Here is a 22,801-nt window from a genome sequence, read left to right as displayed (position 1 = left end):
TATTTTATCCGTAATTGATAGTACTTTAGGTTTATTATTATGTTTTCTTATATATTTGGTAGGTTTTTGTCGTCATTTCGTCGCCTACTACTAGTCATCAATTTGTCCAGTTGTAATAATTATAATTATTTTTTTACGAAGGGAATAGCTTTTTTTAAGAAATTACATTGTTTTTTACGAAATTTTCGCTGTACCGCGGAGCATGACGTTAATTAATTATCAAATAAAACTCTACAACATGAATCAGTAGTACTTGCCCGAATTGAACATGAGATCTTCATTAAAGACCTATTATTCTATTTTTATTGGGTGATCTCGGCTCTTTTATACTCTATATATTACTTTTATAGTATGATAGGAAAGTAAGTGTTGTAATAATAAAGCTATATAAAAATAAACTCACCAATGGAGTACAATTATCACAATCCCTTGCGCCCAAATTTACTTCCTTTTCTAAAGCTAAGCTATTATCATCTTGTCTCCATCGCAAAAGTGCCGTTGTAAGTTTTGTATAGCCTAATGCCGCAGATAAATGCAGAATAGTTGAGCTGTCTTCACCGGGATCTGTAGTAAATCCCTCCGAATTGCCAAAAGACCGACTGCTCAGCACCTGGCAAAATGTTACTAAGCGGTCTTCAAATTTTGGGTTGGAGTACAGTTGAACGTCTTCTATCTGAAATTTAAGCATTAAATTTAAGCATTAAATATAACTGCAGATAATATAGTAAAACTTTTTTTTAATAATTAAATACACTAAAAGAGTACAATAAACATATTATAGTCTTGTATTTTTTATACCTGATTATTATCATCCATTGGTTCCGTTTTCAACTGCAAACGACCATGTAGTCGTTGTAAGCGCTGCAGCAGCGAGAATCGTCTAAAATCCAATGACGGCAAAGGCGCTGAAGCTGGTGACGATGGTGCTAGAACTGGACCAGCTTTATACTCGAACACAACAGTGTCAGAAACGACGCGACCTCCACGAGCTACTTGTAGCGCAGCTAAACCAGCTTCGTGGGCTGAAATTTGAATGACGTTTTGTTATATTTTATTTTGGTTTTACAGAATAGAATAATATGCTCTGGTGCAAACTAAAACCGTTACTTATTTGGTAACTGGGTTTGTTTGTACATTATCTTCATTTTATTAAAACGAAACTTTGTACAATCTAAGTACCATCACCCTAAAATTAATTCATGCATACAAAATACCTTTTGTATGAAATTGCGCGTGGTACAACGCAGTATAACAAATAGTGCACGTAATATAAAAACAAACAAATTTATTTTAAGATGACACGAAAACAAAAGCTTGTTGTACCTTCTGAATACATTAAAATAATGCAATTACCACTTTTAAACACGAAACTATAAACACATGTAAATACATACTCTTATCTATATTAAAATATTAGTAACTATAATTACCAGGACAGTAGCATCTAAGAAGACCATTTTGCACTAAAATCGAGGGAACCGGAAAATTGTCAAAGAGTATGGTATATTGATCTGAAGTGTCGGTCCAAGGTCCTGCTACTAGTACTTTAACGCCTCCCTCTGGATACGCCCACTCTGGAGAATAATCTGTGATGCTTAGAGCTCCTTCACCTGGACTGTCGGTCTGCATCTTATCATTATTCTCTTCAGCTGGCGGTGAGTTCCCACATAAAGTCTGAAACGAAAGATAATTCTGCCAAGATTTGGAATTTTATTTGTTGTCCTATGTAAATAAAAATAAAAACCAAAAATGCAAACTTAACATTGACTCACCACAGGGTTCGTTGATATAGCACTCGGATCTAGTACTTCTAATTCTGGAAAATCACCAAGCATATCAAAAGCGTCCAGATTCACGAACACATTATCATCTACCACGTGAGTAGGTGATGCTACAGCTTCACAGCTCTCTATAAAGTCCATTGTATCTATTCCAGATACCATTACATTAGCTGTCTCAGACGATCTAACAACACTTCGATCCAACTCACAAGTTGGCATGTTTGCTGATAAAGTTTTCTGTATATCTTCATGAGATAACTCCAGAGTCTCATCAAAAAATCCACTAGAAGTTTCTAGATGCCCATCGGTACCTAACAAAATTAATGTATCATCACAGTTTTCAACTTGCACTTTACTTTCTAAGCGTTCAACTAAATCGGGATACCGAGACGGCGTCGTCGGTGCGCTAGCTACTATGTGATTTCGACTTCTTGGCTCCATTTTTATTTTCCTATCAAAATTATCGACCTCCACTTTTTCTTCAATTCGAGTTTCTATTTCAAATGTTGACTCAGTTGCACTCAACGTCGTAGTTTGCTGACTATCTGGAATTTCTCTTTTCAAAACAAACGTTGGTTTGTATTGCTGTCGGTACCTGTCCCTTGGTTCTTCACATACAAATGATGTCACGGAGAGTGGCGATACTAATGATGAATGTTGTTGAGAACTATTACTCGTTCCGTTCAATATGAGTAACCCGCCTCCGCCTTGTATTTGACCCAAAGAAAGTAACAACGGAGACGACTGTGTTGAGGGTCTATGATCTCGTGTGTACTGTCTGGGCGGCTGTGCCATCGGTCTTGGTGATGGACCCGTAGTAGACGATACGTGATGATCAGAAGGAGGAGGTTTTGCTGTTTGCATTCTTCGTAATGGATGAGCGCACGTCCTTGAGTCTTGACAGGTGGAATCTGGGCAACCACACTCTAGCTGACGAGCTAAAGCCGCTGCCCTCGCCGCTCGTTGTTTCTCCATCAGTTGACCAACAATGGCTTCAACTGTTTCCGCCGTCTGAAACATTTTTCCCTAAACTTGAATTGTTGGTAAATTCTTTACTAATATTTAATATATACAATGGTGTAAATTTTGTAATACATACCGATATTTCCAAATCGCTATTAAGATCAGATTCATCTTCGCTGAAGACTGTAAAGAAAAAATAAAACTTATCATACAACAATCCTAAAATACTTAAAACAAAATATTAGAAGCTTAATTTGAATACTAAAACAACAATAAAATAATTACCATCGAGCTCGAACAAATTCATAGCCGTAATGATCTACATCAATTAGGATCAGTATTAATAGAGTAATTATTTTATCACCCTCGCTCTTCATAAATATTCAATGAAAGGGCGAACTTTGCTTGTTGCGTTTTAATTTTCAGTACTTAACATTTATGAACGGCACCAGACAACTATTTGATTAAACTTGCGCTCCGACAAGAATAGTTAAATTCATTGGGGAAAATTTTCTATGAAAATCCATTTAAACTTCAACTGGTAATTAAAGCGCAATAACAGCTCATGTTTCTGTATTACTTTAATGCTTATAATCCTATACTAAAAAATGTTTGTTCGTTATTTTTTTAGCCTTTCCGATTCGATTATTTCTTCCGATTGGACTAAAACTTTATATCGTAGATATTGACACGTTCATGAAGTTTATAATATTCTAGGTATCATTAAAAAGTGACATGAATCGTATCGGTTAATTGCTTACAAAACAACAGAGATCTTACAATTCACAATTCTAATATAAAAATTAAAAAAAGGTTCCATTTTCAAAAAAATATTTTTTATATTATTATTATTATATCGTATACTCCAAGCACAAGAGGATTACAGAAAAATAAACAACATTCGACATTGACTTGATTCATCATATGATTTAAAGTGATATCATTTGCCGAAAGTTTGAAAATATACGCTTTAATTGCGTGATTGGCGCTGCATTAGGCGTTAATATTCCGCCTCGTGGGTAATTTATACTTTTACATAATATAACCTTACCAGCCCCCTAAATATTGGTATAGAGTAAATCAGGTATCATCACGATATCTTCGTTTACCATCGAGCACGATGAAAAAACAAACACACATCAGTGGTACTTGTTCCATTTGAACCCATAATCTTAAAAGTAAGATTCAAATGCTCCAACGTATATTAAATTACTCACACATTGGTTTTAGCTGGCTGACAAGTTCGTCCTTAGTCCATTCCTTCTTGTCAGCCCATAGCGCGAGGCTGGGAGCCACGGTTGCGAGCTTGTTATCATCTGGGTATGGCACGTTCAGGTAGTGCACCAGGACTATGTCAGGGTTCTGAAATCGAAATATTTAGAAGAGTTCATCAAACTGTCAAGTCAATCTCGAAGGAAACTGTAAAATAGCTTAACATGAATGGAAGTCATTTTCAATAAATGATGTGGCTTCGCCCTGTTTCGCTTATACTTTTTTCTGTTATAGATTTTAAGTATAAAGAGTAACGTATGATTCTTGTGCTTAATACCAAATATCATCAAATTCGATTCAGTGGTTTAGCTGTAAAAGCGTAACAGACAGACAGGACAGATAGATATAATTCCTTTCGCATTAATATTAGAACAAATGTATTATTTCTTCAGACGATTTGATTAATAACATTAAATAAAAACAAATTCAATTTTATCAAAACCAAAATCTGTTCAATGTGGAAAATTGACTAAAATTAACTTGTCGTTGGTAACAATGTTCTCTATGCCATTGTTATGGAACAATGCTTTTGCATATTATCCTATAGCATGAAAATATATCAAGGATAATTTTCATCTCAAAAAAAGGACTCCTACAAAATAGAAAAATAAGTATCTTGGGTACAACCCCTTGTAATAAAATAGATAAGTGAACTTAGTTGAAGGCAATACTTTTAAGCTTTGTAAAAGGAAGTGTATTGGTTAGCGGCTTACCAGTCTAGACTTTTGCGTATAAAAAACAGCTTTATCTTATTACTTTAACACAATGTTTCAAAATAAATATTAAATGCGTTAGTTACTTTATTAATATCGATGGGCCCAATCCAAGGAGGCATCAAAGATTTTTCTTGTTCGTAGCTTGTACTCGTAAGAAATAATCTTTTATGTAAATAATATTGTACCTATCTATGCTGACGAACGTTGAAATGCCTTTGACTGAAATCAATCAAATAATGCTTACCATAGCTTATTTAGGCCTTTGGGCAAGACTGTCTCTATAGGTACCACCCAATCATAACATTTTCTACAGCCACATATTTTGAGTAGCATTACTTCGTACCGTTGTGTGTGTATAAAAATAACATGTTTAAATTATGACTCCTTAGGATTAGGGAAAGTGATTCTAAATCAGCATGCTAGATTTGACCTAAAAAAACTAACAAATATTGGAAGATAAATAAAATCTTATAAAAATCATAAACTTTCGTGATTATTTCTACCTTAGTACTAATAATTAAAAAAAATGCTATAACTATGGACCTATGACTGGCATAATAGTTATAACATAAATCGAAGCGTCCAGGGGAAAATTTTAAATCTGTGATTTTTCTTTTTATCTGATTATAAAATAATAAAAATTTTTTGATTGACGTTTATTAAATTATTCTTAAAGTGTTTATTGAAATTATGTTAGGAAAACTACAATAACTATATAATTGTCTCCTGTTAGTGGTCCTCCATCCATTACGTCGGATTTAATATCCAATGTGTGCAATAATTCGAAACATATTCAGTCAAAAAAAAAACAAAGATGACGATACAATGTATTCATAAATAAAATCCCGCACGCAATATCTTTTAAGAAACGAAAAACAACAAACAAAATAAACGATATACGCGTATAAAAAAATATTAAAGCGTTCCCGCTCCGATGTTTAGTGATGTGAAGAGATTTAATGCAAGCACCATTCATAACGAAACGGAACGCATATAACGAGCAAAGTACGGGCTCATAAACTCCGAGGTTAAAAACGGGGAGAGAAAAAAACTAGGAATTCTGAGAATAAACCCGCCCCGACACCCCATAACAACCCCTAAATCGACTCTCACGCAGTTAAACAACGCAAAATAAGTAATACACAATATTTTAATTTTTAGCGCGAAAGACCGAATGTAAAACGGAGTGCGCCGTAATAACTATCCATTTGTCTTCAAAATGGCGGCAATAAACATGGCGGAATTATTTATGTAATGGCCGCTGGACAGGGTTGCCACTCGGCACGTGTGCTTTATTGTAGATATTGTGGTTTTTCATTAACTCGCCGCTAAAATGATAATTTGTTGTAAATAGTACGAAAATGACACTGTTTTGCAAGGTGACCGCTATACGTTGACCTAGTTGATGGTATAAATTTTGTTGTTTAATTTTTTATAACATTGTATTCATAGTTTAATTTAAAATATTTTAATGGAGTCTAACTAAAATAAGATATATTATAAGAAAACCATAACTACAACTAAAAAATTATGACTATAATAAAATTAATAACAAAATCGTGACGACACTGGCATGTGTATTTCTTTGTTTAAATTTAAATTAAATGTTAATTAATTAAGAGACTAAATTTGTTTATTATTTTTGGGTAAGCTTTTTGTAATAATATTGTGACCAATCTGATATTAAGTGATGTAAGTTTGAAACTATTCAAAGTTCAAACTGATCAAGTATCGGTAGCTCAAATTGGTAGGCATTTGTTCAAGATCGTCTGTGCACCTACCCACCGACTCAGTACATATTCTAAGGCAAAGAGCATTACTTAACATTGTTGTGATCCAGTTTGAAGTTAAAGCCAGTGTTACTAAAGACACAAGAGACATAACATCTTAGTTTCCAACATCGATGGAGCATCAACGATGTCTGAGGGTTGTTTACTATTTTTTACAGTGCCAAAGTGTATGAGGGGTATAGACCCATTTCTCAAACTGTCTAGAAGAATATATTCAGAAACCTAAAATTCATTTTAGTAATCATTATTAGAGCTATTACAAAAAATAAATTTAACATAATTAATTTAGCATTTTATGAATCTTTAGAATTAAGATTTGCGCTATCGTCAGTTACTATTAACATCAGTATAAAAACTTAAAATATTCATTACAGAAGATTTATTTCTAAAATTAATTAAAACCATATAGGACAATACATCTATATAATTTTAAATTTTCATCAACGATATATTACGCGGTAGGACGTAAAACAAAAACCTTCAACTCAAACATAAAATATATCTCATAATATACACCATTATAACTTTCATTCTAAATCAATTTCCATTATTTGTAAATAAAAAAAACTACCGTACGAACTGACCCGGTTTCGAAAAGATTTCCCTACGGACTATATATATTCAGATAGTCTATTTGAATGTCATAAATATTTAACAATATTTATTGTTATTGTTAAATAAATACGCAACAGATATAAATTAGTATAAAAATCCTCGTTGTGTTTATTTGAAAATCTACGAACTATATAGTTTATGGAGGTAGTTGTTTAGTATACGTACGTGGGTATTAGGTACATGTTAATAACATATATGAACTCATTGTGATGAGTTTTAAATATATAATTAATTACCTTCAGATTTGAAATGTTATGATATCGGTAGGCGTACGAGCAAATGGGCCACCTGATGGTTAGTGGTCACCACCGCCCATATACAATGGCGTTGTAAGAAATATTGACCATTCCTGACATCACCAATGCGCCACCAACCTTGGGAACTAAGATGTTATGTCCTTTGTGCCTGTAGTTACACAGGCTCACTGACCATTTAAACCGGAACACAACAATACTGAGTACTGCTGTTTGGCGGTAGAATATACGACGAGTGGGTGGTACCTATCCAAACGAACTTGCACAAAGCCCTACCACCAAGTAATATTTTCCTTTTATTTTATTTGAAAAATATTTTGTTGTTGTTGAAATATTTTCGCAGCCACCCCTCAATCTTTATAGATTTCATTGTTTAACGTTCATCCAGTTGTCAAGTTAGAGTTGCAATTTATTTAGATTTATGATTAAAAGTGATACTATAAGGCTAAGTTCTAAAACATGCATTTCGTTGTTATCAGACTTAAAAATACTTTTTAATAATCAATTTATTAATAACAAAAACAATCATTACATTATAAAATAGAGAGCAATATGATACAACAACATAATTTATTGTAATATTATTGTATCATCAACCGTTGACCGAAACAATCAAGCGAGCAACTATTTAAAATTGAATAATGTTCTAGAACGTTCTGTCAAATTATCTGATCAAAAATAATTACTACGATATAGTTACATAATCTTAATAACAACAATACGATCAATTCAAAGTAATATTTGTTCTTCGATCTCGAACGATAACTTGGACAGAGTCTAATAAAACTAAGCATAAATACATTAAAATTTCGTGGAATGGAATATAGTTGTCTCATTTTTTGCAAACGCATATAATTTTTACTAAATATTCTTCATTCGGATCTGTGAAAAATGGTACGTTTTACAACAGTTAAAAAGTTTTACTCATTAAGTCTACATATACCAATAGCCGAGCTATCAACCTTTGAGTAAATTATTTTTAAATCAATTCAGTAAAAATAATTCGCAATAGTAAAAAATATATATATTTGGCTTTAGATCTTAATCGATATTGCCTTATATATTTTCCAGACTTCGATAGATATTATATTAACTGTGCAAAGGACACTGGTATATACAAAGTATCTTAATCACAAAACAACCATTGGGTTACTATAATTAAATTGGTCGTTAATGAAATTTTCATTGAGTCGTCACCGTGCGATGTCAAGTGCACAGAACAAGATAGTTCAAATTATGATTATATTGACGACAAAAAATTAAAAAAAGATTTTGTTCTATTTATAAAATAAAAATCGAATGTTTTACAAATACTGCCTAATAGACTTTTCTTTGAAATAATTAAATATACAAATTTTAATTCATTTAATTGTAAATTCAGGCAAATGCTTGTAGGTAGCTTTTGTCATATTTGTCCATTAATAATAAAAACACATTTAATAACTCCTATAATAAACGAAAGTATTAAAATCATAACATATAACATTAGTTATTAGTATCAGATATAAAATTGCTGATGATATAATTCTCTTCTCAAAATCAGCTAAGAAATTAGAAGAAATGATAACAGATCTATGTGAAATAAGTAACAGTATAGGATTACAACTAAACATATCCAAAACTAAAGTAATGACCAACTCAATCCAAACACCTATATTAGCCAATATTTCACAGAGTCTAGAATATGTAAACAGCTATATGTATTTGGGGAAAAACATTTCATTCAGTAATTCCAGACACAAGGACGAAATTGGTAGAAGAATAAACAAGACACGGACTAAGTTCTGGAGTTTAAAAGAAATAATGAAATCAAAACTACCCTTGAAACTGAAAAAGAAAATTATGGATGGCTGTCTGCTTCCCTGCATGACATACGGATCACAAACTTGGATATACAATAACTATGCAAGGGAAAGAATACAGAAGACCCAGCGTGCGATGGAAAGGAGTATTCTAAATGTAAGATTGAAGGATAAACAGAAATCAGAAGAGATACGCAAAAAAACAAAAGTGATAGATGCTCTCCAGCATATGAAACGGCTAAAATGGAAATGGGCTGGTCACCTAGTAAGGTCGACTGACGGAAGGTTGACAAAATTGGTCACAAGCTCGTCCGGTCCTAGTGGCATGAGAGCCAGAGGGCGCCCTAAAGAAAGATGGGTAGATGAAATTAAAAAAATTGCTGAAATAGACTGGATGAAGAAAGCACAGGCAAGGAAATCCTGGAAACTGTTGGAGGAGGCCTATACCCACTAGGGGCCTTAACAGAAGTAATGTAATGTATGTTTTCTTATGTATTTTTCTTACTTTTCTATGTATGTTAAGGAATAAAAAGGGCTTTATTATTATTATTATCAGATATAAAAACAATAGAAAAAAATATCATAAAGAAATTAGTATAAAAGATACGCTTAATGAAACTTTTTCCAGAACATCCAAGACAGAAAAAAAAATTATTAAGCACGTGCATTCATAAAAATCTAATTTTGAAATATATTTGTAATAAAAAAAAAAACAAGGAAATTCTCCACTTCCGAAGCGCTGATTTAACTCTCAAAGTTTGATAGATTGATTGTCATCAATATTTCAGCGGTAGAAGTGAGAATATATCACAGATGTTCGGAAAATTTGGAATCGAATCGATAAAGCTATCAATTTAACAAGCTTACCAAAGTTACCTCCTAGATGCCCGTATGATGTTATCCATTTATATATATTTCAGAGTGAATACGTTCAGTTTAGTAACGAGTATTTTAGGCTGCGTAGTAATACTCGAATTTCTGTATAATTTTTTTTTTTGATAATTTGCCTGATGTCATCACAACCCATAAACATTGGTGTCCTAAGAAATTTTAACGATTCCTTAATCGTCAAAACGCTACCAATATTGGGCACTAAAATGATATATCCTCTGTGGCTTTAAATCGGATCAAAACTGTACTGCGTCTTGCTATTTAATGATAACACATGTGACATTACTCAAATAGGCTTCCATAATACCCAAACACCAAGTATGAAGCATTTTTAATATAGGAATAATGACGTATTGAGTAAAATGCCTCATTTACAAATATTCTTCCGTGTAAGATTTAAATAAATCCATTGATTTGACAGAGTCAGTCAGAACTCCATAATGTTATTACAATTGTCACCATTATTTTATCGTCTCTTTAGAAGATTTCTACTTGTATCAAATATCAAAGTGTACCCTTTACCATTATAGAATTAAATTGTGTTGTCAGTTAAAAAAATGTGATACTGTTTAATATTAATTCATAATAATTATGGAAAACCAAGCAGGTTAGATTACTTTTTATAGATGATTAGATCAATTTGCTTATTGATTTTAATAAAAGCGTTTGACCATTGCTTCAACGTTACACAGATACAATTTCCAGATTTTTAATTCGTTCCCTGAACTTGTTGTGGTGTTTGTGTCAACAACACAACAAGTTCATATTACAATATAAGATTATTTACAATTTACATTAATAGTAAAGACGCGCTGACCGCCATTATAAAATGGCATTTGGAAATACCATTAAACCCGCGGTAGGTTTAGGTTTCACGCCAAAATGTCGACGGGTAATTGAATTTCTGATTGCATCGTTGCACCCGAGTGTTCAGTGTAACAGGTGTCAATACTTGTGACATGTGTTATAACACTTACATCTGCGAGTGTACTTTTCCACCTCAGATCAGATTTTTTTTTGGAAGGGACATAATATGGCATATGATTTTCACCTTTGCATATTATTACAAAACAAAAAAACACAATATATCTTTAAGGTCAATACATATTAACAAAGTGTTTATGAGACGTGTATATACACATACACGTGAAGTTGAATTCCAAGCAAACACTATTAATTTTCATGTGCTTAATTTGTGTTTGTAATATTTTTTCAGTGTTATTTATATATTGATTATTATGTTTATACGACTCGCTTCACACGGGTCCGATTTATTATTCAAAAATAAAACTAGAAGTGCTCTTAGCGAGAAAATATTTAGTGTGTATGTTTATCTTTATAAAGTTTATATAAGCATGTTATTAATGAGTAATATAAATATTAATTTTATTGTTAAACTTAAATCAAAACATTATGTCCGGTTAACGTTTTACTGTAACAGCCGACCTATAAAGTTTTTTTTTCGTTGCTCATTGCTTGGACACGTTGATATTTTCTAAAGTATTCTTCGATTTTGAAAGCCATTTTTAATTAAAATTAAATAATCAAGGTATATTACATAGTAATCTGAATGAGGAAATATAAGAATTAATTGGAGAAAAAGGCTCCTCGATTAATTATTGCTAACTTCTAATAGTAATAGATCCAAAAAAAATTTTTATTGTGCGTGTACCTTAAAAGATAGACACATGATATTACAAACTTTTTTGTAGGTATTTTTAAGACCTACTATTAATCTATTTAATTTGATGTGTCTCTTAACAAACAAAGCACCGTCATATTTCAGACATTTTGTCCAAAATATTTACAATATATCTATAAAATTCATGTCATCAGTTATTGCTCTTTGTATTTGTGAAAGCTTTAACAAAATCACTTGGACGATTTTGAAGAATAAAACGGAGAAACACGGACTTCATATTTATACATCAATGTTCATACTTGTAGAACTAATTTAAGCAGTTAAATGAATACTCATTCAAGATTTTATTCAAGAATACGTTAAATTATACCCTACAATTCAATTATTAGTATGTTTCTTAAACAAATACATGTCAGAGATTCGATCAAACAAAAAGTTTTCTAACATTTTTTCGTTTCAACTTGATACCACTTTTAATCTTATTTAGTTCTAGACGGCACAGTCGCATTTAAAATGTATGAATCTAGCCCCGTGACTATCATATCCGATAATATTCCTCATATTTGATAAATCATACCAGTATACGGTATTAGCGGTCACTTCCGATGTTACCGAAAGGCTTATTCAGTATTACCGGATTCCAGTTACAACCGGTATTGAAACTGGATTATTCCAGTAAACTACGTTATGTGTGACATTATTACTAAATCCTATTAGAGATCGACCTTTAGAACAGACACATCTTAACTATATGCTGTATATGTATCACGTGGAACAGAGTTACATGATTAAATTTATAGTCACATAATATTACTTACGGTATATTATTATATTTAAAAAAAGAATGTCTTATCTTCTCTTTGATTTACGTAAACTTTTTAATATTTTTTTTTTTTTTTTCATGAAACTCATTTTATCTTAGAACATATATGATGATTCTATCCTAGGTAAAATGAGATTATTTCGAATATCTTTTATAGCAAGCACGACCGTTTTGAAATTTATTTTTTCTATTAATATTATTTTTGATGTGTAACATCTTTCCTCGCCAGTCTTCTGTAACGTTTGGCAATCATTTAGTGAAAAGGGACGGAAATATGTAACAGGAAGCCAATAAGACCAATGAACGCGCGCGGTGCTAGAATTGGCCAGAAGGTATCAACTCGTTTTCAGTGGGAAATGTTAATGACGCTTATTAACATTAGGTGAGATGTAAAATGTTACATATCATATTATGCTACTGCTATAAGGCTCGTTTTTATACTTTCTGGTTTAATTTAATAGTTAGTTTCATTTACTTATTTTTCTTCTGATTTGCTCACTTGCCTTTACATAATAACTAGAGCATCTGTTTTACTATGTACTAAAATATGAAATTCGCTCAACCATTTAAAACCATTTCAACGGTTAGAACGCGTGCATCTTAACCGATGATTTCGGGTTCAAACCCAGGCAGGCACCACTGAATTTTCATGTGCTTAATTTGTGTTTATAATTCATCTCGTGCTCGGCGGTGAAGGAAAACATCGTGAGGAAACCTGCATGTGTCTAATTTCAACGAAATTCTGCCACATGTGTATTCCGCCAACCCGCATTGGAGCAGCGTGGTGGAATATGCTCCAAACCATCTTCTCAAAGGGAGAGGAGGCGGAGGAGGAGGAGGAGGACATCTACGGGCTGCTAATGCTCAACCATCGTCTATATTTAAATTTACTAAAACCTTCTTCAAAACGCGCTGGTTCTTTTGGTACATGTTTATATAATGATATATATGTGTAAACTATATATATATATATATATATATGTCATTTTCTATTTTTGCAAAAACGCCACGACGCCAATGTATAAACGCTTAAAAATCTCAAATTCAGAGCTAGGATCGAAAGCATCGAAATCAAATTAAGCCTTCGACGTTCCTTTACAAGTCGGAGTTATTCCGCCAATTTGGACACAACTCGCCATGTCACTGAGATTTTTCTTTGATGTTTAAAACGAAAAAAGAGTATTTTATGTGTTTGAAAAATCTTTTGGACGAATGCCATTTTCACAGATATTTTAAAATCTAGAATAAATTAGCAATGGATTGTTAATACGTTGCATATTCATAAGTTGTCATAACAGGCGTTAGTTCTTGTAATTCTTGTATGGCGGTCACTGAATATCAGCGTTGAAACCCGAGAACGCAATGTATAGGATATAGGGTTGTAAACATAATCTGAGTTTGAGGCAGTCTTTTTGTGACGTAACCTTTAATAATTAAAATGTATCGTTGCTTGTTGAATCCTATTTCGTATCGCTCGTTTGGTTTTCAACATTTTGGTAATTTTTTTATATTGTTGGTAAATATTTACAGTAATTTTAACTTTCAGAGCTGCTTACCTGGGTTCGAACCCGCAAACTTCGGTTAAAATGCATGAGTTCTGACCATTAGGACGCCTCAGCTCGATATATATTATTCATTAATAAATTCCTAACATTTATGAGCACTTTAAAATAATTTAAACGCACCTATTCCTTTCGTGTCAAATCTCCAACCTTGATTTTGTCTGAACGAATCGCTATTAAACCATATAACTGACTTATTGTAGGAGCGTGTTTATTATGACAAATGCTTCTATGCGTCTTATATGTGTGTGCAATAAAATATATTATATCTAACGATGTCAATAAACATAAAACTTTTACTCTATATAGACGTCAGTTTGGTAACAACGTAAGCTACAAGTTGAGGTATAATTATCTATACAGGACATTCGGAATGCCGAGAGTGGAGGCGTAACATGCATTAGCAATGAGCTGTCAACCATGAGGCTTAAGTTGTCACTCGTGCCATTACATCGACTACCTTACACCATAAGGAGAATGAATGAGTGAGTGAACGCCGTGGATATTATTTATCTATATATAATGAGGCAGAGACAAAACAGTTAAGTACCTTTGCCTCTGATATATTTTTTTTTTTTTGTACCCGTTTACGTGGTTTCCTTTTGACGGAAAAACATTTGGCAATAAAGGGCGTAATAATGTGCAAATTCATAGAACATATTTTTCAGATTTCCAACTACAATTGTATTATGACTGTATTGATCGTTTTCGATTACTGCGCTAAAACATTTTCTCTAACCTAACCTAACCTAACCTACCATAACAACAATAATCACGCACAAAAACCTCATCGTTATTAAAAATAGAACGTGTACAAAAATATCGATTTATGAAAAAAGAGAAATCTTTCAATGAACTTTGCTGTACTGATTTTGATTGACCATTTTTTACATGACCTTGAATATGATAATATTTTATAATACATATTATTTGACTTCAAATGTATTCAAATATATTTAATATAAAATTTTAATAAACAGCTTACCTGTAAGAGCCAGTAACATCTTCGATGGAATGTCGGCAGGATGGCTGAATGGACGTAACACCCGTAGATGCACTGTAAATAAAATAAAAAAAGTTTCAGACACACATAAATAAGTATAGAGAATACACACATATAGAGGTTTGTTGATTACAATACGAAGACTTAAATTTTTGGGCACGTATTTTTTTTGTTTCATTATTTATCTACATAAAGAGATCTACTGTTTTTGGGCACACTTTACACTTGGTCTTGTTAAATTAAAACACCAAGTATAAAAAATATAATATTGTATAGGATATGTCAGGAAAGGACACAAGCAACGCAAAAATAAATACGACCCTCTGTTTTTCATATCTACAAGATATATAATCTTACTAATATAACTTTCAATGCTAACTATGGGATCTTAGACGTTGTTCCTTATACCTGTAACAATACTGGTTAGTTATCCTTTAAGCCGTAACAAGGCAATACAAAGCAATGTAGTACGGTAGAAAGAATTAGTCTGGTATCCAGATTTTTCACAAAGCTTTACCACTAGTATACTAGTAAGATCATTGTTGTGTGATGTCCCAGGGGATTCTTTCTTCATACCCTAACAACGACAAATAGATAAACTATTTTCTAACAAATACTAATAATTGTAAAAAATCCTACCTTGAACCATACAAAGCTCTCAACGGCCACAACTGAATATATTATTCAACGTACGCGATCCGACCACGTATTAGTTTGGCTATGCAAGAGGGAACTTTGACCACAAATATTATACTTTCAAATTTTTATTCTGAACATCGCTCAGGACGGACTAGCCACGCAAAGTGATTGTGAGAATAAAAAAAAATCACGATGTTCAAAATTCGAACGATGCTTCGAATGATTGAAATATTTTTAAAAATTTTAAAAGGAATTTAAGCATTCAAATTTCTTCGGAGAACTTTTTTAAATTCGTATACAAATTGTGAGCCTACCTACACTATCATTTTTGACCATTAGGCAATGTTCCTTTTTATATACAATTTAATTTATTTACTTAAATAAATTATGTAGAAGCCAATTATATCATTAAAGCATCTTCCAGTCAATATGCAAAGGCTAATCTTATTTGATGCTTGTATTTAACTCTTTATTTACATGATTCATGTGATTGGTTGTTAATAGTGAAAAAGAAAAACATTGATTACTTATCAAACAAAAGTATATGAACATCTACAACATTTAAAACCTGTATTTAATACTTTAAACGTCATAACGATCACTATTTAACAAACCAGTAACAAGTAAAACAATAATTTCAACAATGAAGCCCTCAGCTGAAGTGCACGTTGTAATAGCCCTCGACAAACTGTAAATTACGCTCTTTGCACTCTGTTATTGGTATATAATGCGTTAATAAATAACTCGAAAACTAATTTTGCTAAATTAATTACCATTTAAACTTGAGGGTGAACAAAATTGAGCACTACCACTGATTATAGCCAATTTATCCTACAAAAGCTTTTAATTATTGGATTTCGATGACGAAATAATATCGGTATTGGATCGTAAGAAAAAATATTGCATTTTATAGGAGGTTTAATGGTTCTATTTCTACTGTTTTTATTAAATTACGTTTTTCATTAGCATCAACTTTAGAAGTACATATTTATTATATAATTACATATTCAGCGACATTCTTCTGAATTTTACAGCATTATACAATATATATATATATATATTTGAAGAAAAATAAAAAAATATTCTCATTTATCGAATGACAAACATCTACCAAAACCCTCGAACAGTTTAAAATAATCTTCGACGTTACACTCGAATAAAAATAATCCCTTCAAAGAAAATGACGTAAAAATTCAGCTAGTTTTAGCAAAAACCGAATCATCAATCTAATGAAACGATTCACCCACAATCCGCTCATTTGGGGTCCAGTCCAATCGAATAGATAACCTATAAACCTGGCAAATGGACGGGCCTAAATCGTTTCAACTGCCGAATCGTATTTTGTGGCACCATTCCACCCAATAACCGGTTCTGAAGTGGATTTTTCGGTTAGGATTTCCGTATGATATTTGCTATAAGGTTTAAGTGTTGAGAGAGTTACGGATGACGTGTTTTCATGTTTGTTTAGAATACCCTGGGTGCGAATGGTTCGATATAGTTTAGAAATTCCTTTAAACACGAGTGAATCTTGGGAATGGTTGTGTTTAATTGATTCGTGTTGGGGTTTTATCGTTATTTTTCATAAAAATGTGGATACGCCAGGATGATTAATTTATTTGTTCGTGGATATTTTTACAATGTGCACATAATTGAGATATACATACGACTGGACTACAGTTAGATCATATATCATAGTTACTTGAAAATAATAATAGAGGTCCAGTTTAAAAAGGAATTGTTTTCCTTAGAGGCTTAAATTGAACCTGCCAAGATTCAACCATACGCAATGCTAATGTCCAGATAAAAAGGTTTATTTAATCATTTTTTTGACATATAGGGAGGCAGACTGGTAAACTGACTTTGTGGTAAATGGTCACTCGTTTTTAATTAAAGAAGAATTAATCATTCCTCATATTACCAAAGCTCTATCAACCGAAGATAGCTACCTTAGCTCGGGTAGAAGATAGCTACCTTAGCTCGGGTACGTTGAATAATATATATAGGTTCAAGGGATATAACATTTTAGATCCCTTGAGCTTAGTGTAGTTACACTAGACTTAGTTTATAAACAAGAACGTTACAATAATTAGTACTGCTGTTTGATGGTAGAACTCTATCTGCAATATATATATAGTCTTAAGTGGCATTATAAAACCTACCTGATATGAGGTAGTATTCAATTATTGATATATAAAGATTAATAAATACTTAGAAAACTTTCTTTCTTATTTTACAATTATCTCCTCCCAATTTTTCTTTCTATCGCGTTTTAATCAAATACCTTTAGAGCTGAAATAATATTTGTAGAATATAATCAATCTTTAATTGTATATGTATCTTAAATAATTCCTCATAAATGATTTAATTTAATTATCGAAAACCAAATAGAAGGTTCTTTTTTTAAAATATGTTTTTTTTTATTTGATTTTTCCGCGATCATTGGCAACTATAGTTATAAAGCCAGTCACAGTTAAAACACTATTGCAATAAGAACTTCTTGTACATATCATAAGCGTTCTTATGAATTATTTTTATTAAGAATAAATGTCTTAAGTTCTATTCTTGTGCCATGGAATAATACAACGCCTGTTCGTGAGTGAATTAGACTTTTACGACTCAAACCAATCCAATATATGTAACGCTAATCTACAAACAAACATTATATGAGAAAAATCTTTGATTCAGTTGGTGTGATATATTTTATGAGGAAACATGAAAATATTTGACATGGTGTAGTTTAAAATCATAAAGAAAAGACTTAAAAAATCAATATATAAAAAAAAAACTTAATAACATATATACTGTAAAATCATTTATAATCTTTGTTTGATTCGATGCAGGGATTCAAGACATAAATATATACATATATGTACATTATAATTGTTATAATATATAATTTTCTTCCCCTAAGATCTTACAAAAGGAAACATTATTTAATGCCATTAAAAAAAAACATGTTAAAAAAGAACTAAAAAAAATATTTTTCACATTATTCAAATATCAAAACTATTTATTCGAAATATAGCTAGCAACACAATGTGGTAACAAAACATCTCTCTAAAGTCTAGAAACTTCATAATAAATTCAATGACAGACGAAAACGGATTTTGGTATCAGAGCTGCATTTAATTAGGCTCCACCACTAAGCCAGCAGATATTTATTGGAATTTAAATTAATACGGAATTTCAAATTACTTCCGACCATGTTTTATTACAGCATTCGATTTTTTGATAATTTCTGAAAAGATGAACAAAGTATGATATGAAATAAATAATATGTATGAGGAATGAGCAAAGAATGTTTTTATATGTATGATATTGATAAACGAAAAAAGGCACCTTTTTATGCTATAGTTGGCGATAACCACCGTCTGTTGACATTGGTACTTAAAGTACACTAATGACTTTTTAGTTGACTGCACACCTTGGGAATGAAATGATCGCCTCCAGGCTGTTTCAAACAACTAAAATATACTTATCATTGTACCTACATGGAAAATGGTTAAAAAAAATAAAAAAAATATATCCCGCTGAGTTTCTTTCGCCGGTTCTTCTCAGGTCCGAGGTGTTAAATTCCGAACCAGTGGTAGATGTTTGACTATTATTGATCGTCAAATGTAAACACTTCTATATTGAATAAAGATTTTTGACTTTGACTTTGAGTAACTACTGAGTTTCGTATAGAGTTTATTCAATATGTTATATAGAATTCATTTTAAAGATACTTACAAAATATTAACTGTTAAATAATCCGATTTATTGCATTGAATGGTTCACATACAAACATAAACGATTCTTTAAACACTTGGCTCATAAGAGTGATTTAGAACCGACTTAAAGCGGCTCTCCGTATCCCCACCAGCACCCTTAAGTCACGTACAGCCGGTAGACAAAGCTAGTTTTCAATATAATTTATCACCCTGGCCACTTGATCAGATTGTGTCTGTTTTGATATTATTTTTAATTGAAGATTTTATTTATTTATGATACATATAACTATAGAATAAAACAGAACTGAAATATAACAAATAAATCAAAATTAAGTTTTTTATTTTGATTTTATTGTTGTATTATTATATATAATACGTTGTTTTGACAACATGTGCGTGTGGACTGAAAACCCCCTACAAACTTAGTCCACGACCTTTATACCGGATAATTTTTAACTTTTATACTCATATTTTTACGTTCCCTTTTATTTATATCACTGTTTAATGCTTTGATGATAAACTTTTTGTATTTATTATCTTAATCATTTTAAATATAATATGTTCGTAACAATTAAAAGTATTTAAATAAAGATCTACTTATTTAAACTTGTTCATAATATTTAATGCTTGCTGCTTGAAATGTTTGCTTTTTTCTTTAAAACAAAAGAATGTCAAATGTATTTTGATCAAAGTAATATTAAATTGAAATTAAACCATATTAATTTTTCGAACATTCGACGTGAAAATATTTAAAAATCTTCTGAAAAATATCAACGATATTTTCAATAATAAGAAGAATAATTCTCTGCGATCTTAAATCATGAGAACGTTCGTCGTCGTCGCTCCACCCTTAAGTCACGTACGGCTTGCAGTTTAGAGGCAGTCAAAGCTCGTAGTTGGTATAATTTATCACACGCTCTCTTATCTCGATCAATCACCAATGCTTCAATTTGTACGAGAATCATGTCTAGAGAACGTCTCTCTGATTATGTGAGCTATAACTGAATTTTTTAGGATGTTTTGTATGGTAAAGATATTATATGCTTTAAATAAAACTTCCTATTCATTTAACGACAATATGCAATACTGTCTACTTTTGATTGCCTCGTTGGTCTAGATATAGCCAATTGCAGACTGCGATGCTTCAGATCTTAAATTGAAGCCCCAGGTCGGACCGATGAAAAGTTTTCCGTTTGAAAATTCTCAGTAATCGCCCGGACCTGGAAGATGTAAGGGATTCCCTCGTTCGGAAAACACATTAATTCGTCGGTCCTGCACCTGATCGTCCTATCGGATTATAACATTGCACCATAGGCAGCCGTGCTCGAAATCGGACAAGTTTTTCAGAGACTTCCCGATCACTAACAGAACGTATCACCAATTATATAATATTATATAAAGGAATTTGTTGTAAATAATTATTAATAAATACATTCTAATGAGTAAATAATGAGAAAAATAGTAACGACTGTGTTTATTGGCGGATGGAATCCAATGCGAACTAATGGTTGGCGGTAATGAATCGATATTTCCTTGTACAAAAATATTTGTACAAAGTATTTCAAGCCGAGATGGCCCAGTGGTTAGAACGCGTGTTATAAAATTATCAATATAATTAATTATTGTGACTTAATATTATTAAAATAATATAATTTTATACAACTATCTATCACGTGCATCTTAACCGATGATTTCGGGTTCAAACCCAGGCAGGCACCACTGAAATTTCATGTGCTTAATTTGTGTTTATAATTCATCTCGTGCTCGGCGGTGAAGGAAAACATAGTGAGGAAACCTGCATGTGTCTAATTTCAACGAAATTCAGCCACATGTGTATTCCGCCAACCCGCATTGGAGCAGCGTGGTGGAATATGCTCCAAACCTTCTCCTCAAAGGGAGAGGAGGCCTTTATCCCAGCAGTGGGACATTTACGGGCTGTTAATGCTAAAAAAAAAAAAATTCAATCAAACGAGAAATTAATAATTCAAATTTAACTTTAAGGTCTTCTCATAGTTTCAATTAATAAACACTTTAAATTTATACATTAATAAATAATTCTAAGAGTTTAAAATAAATTACACTCAAACTTGAAGTCTTGAGTCGAGCCACCATAGAATGTAAATATTAACTGAAGGTCGAAGATTCGATTTCGATCAGGCAATATTAAACAATAATTTTGCGCTGAATTTTTCCTTAAATCATTTTATGAAGTAAAAGAAAGAGGGGAAAAACCTACACTTGTCAGTTGAAATTCGGTCACATTCAACAACGTGTCAATATCAATTCCAGCAAAGTAGTAAAGTAAGCTACTCTAGGGAATAGAAGGATATAGCCTGGCAATGGAACACATACAGACTGTTACTTAACCTTTATTTTTTTATAAAATAAAATGCAAATCGAAGCTAAAAGTCATTTAATTAAATCTCCAAAAGCTATTTATCAAAGTCAATGCATCTTCGTATTCTGAAAATAATTCACTTTTAACTCCGCAGCCTTTTAAAAAGGCATCTGCATCCTCAGAGCCAGTTAAAATATCTACGGCCGTACCTAAAACGCGTACACCTGTTCAGGTAGTCTCTGTAAAATGTTATTTGAGTGTGATTCCGTGTGACATTTCTTACTTCAAGTGTACTGAGTTGGATCTGAGCCAAATATCTGTTTTTCCACCAACCAGCTTAGACGTAAAGGTGTCACAGATCTACGATAAATGAGATCGGAATGTTTGAAGATTGCAGTTACTGAATTGGTGTTTTCCGAAAATTTTATGAATAAATTTTGGGTTTTATATTCTCCAGGAATGGTGTACATATCTTTATTCAATTCATAAAACGTCATGGCTTGACTAACGCTCTGCAGATTTGTGCACAATTGAAGTCATATTGTCTTATCATTGCTAAATCATTTAACTTTAAAAAGATAAAATGAGAAATAAGAGACTGGGAAGCAACTCAAGGAAACACACTATGGATAAATAATTGAAAATAGAAAATAAACTCGTTATTTTCTTATATGCGATTACGGCAAAAATAAATAATACTAACTTGTACAAATTCAAATCGTGTAGATTAATTATATTCCTTGCATGTCAAACACTTTTCTGTGATCGTTATAACGATAACATTATTACATATGCAAAGTTTTAACCTTTGCGAATTTTCGCCAGTAACCAACCCACCAATCGTTTGACTTCAAGGTTAAAAAATGACTTTACAAGATCGATATTATTGATTTCTTCCTTAATCTACGTACATGGACCGCATAATCCATTTATATTCTGGTAAAACCAAAAAATATTGTCGTTGATGTAGTCGATAAAATTTGATGCCCGCATAGTAAGG

General features: G+C 32.0%; 1 protein-coding gene across 1 annotated transcript in view; it reads right to left on the bottom strand.

The window, feature by feature from the left end:
- The window catches only part of LOC125068055 (calmodulin-binding transcription activator 2), a 127,269-nt gene that overhangs the window by 8,492 nt on the left and 95,976 nt on the right, over window positions 1–22,801 (bottom strand). Inside the window, exons 4-10 of the mRNA XM_047677041.1 lie at window positions 15,097–15,168; window positions 3,962–4,106; window positions 2,881–2,927; window positions 1,773–2,807; window positions 1,431–1,674; window positions 799–1,022; window positions 404–673 (exon numbers count right to left, since the gene is read on the bottom strand). Of these exons, the coding sequence (XP_047532997.1) occupies window positions 404–673; window positions 799–1,022; window positions 1,431–1,674; window positions 1,773–2,807; window positions 2,881–2,927; window positions 3,962–4,106; window positions 15,097–15,168 (2,037 nt within the window). The remainder of the gene's footprint in view (window positions 1–403; window positions 674–798; window positions 1,023–1,430; window positions 1,675–1,772; window positions 2,808–2,880; window positions 2,928–3,961; window positions 4,107–15,096; window positions 15,169–22,801) is intronic.

The sequence above is a fragment of the Vanessa atalanta genome, chromosome 13 (assembly GCF_905147765.1).
Source record: "Vanessa atalanta chromosome 13, ilVanAtal1.2, whole genome shotgun sequence".
Lineage (NCBI taxonomy): Eukaryota > Metazoa > Arthropoda > Insecta > Lepidoptera > Nymphalidae > Vanessa > Vanessa atalanta.
Note: the sequence above shows the minus strand (reverse complement) of the source record. Positions and strands in the feature narration are given on the sequence as shown.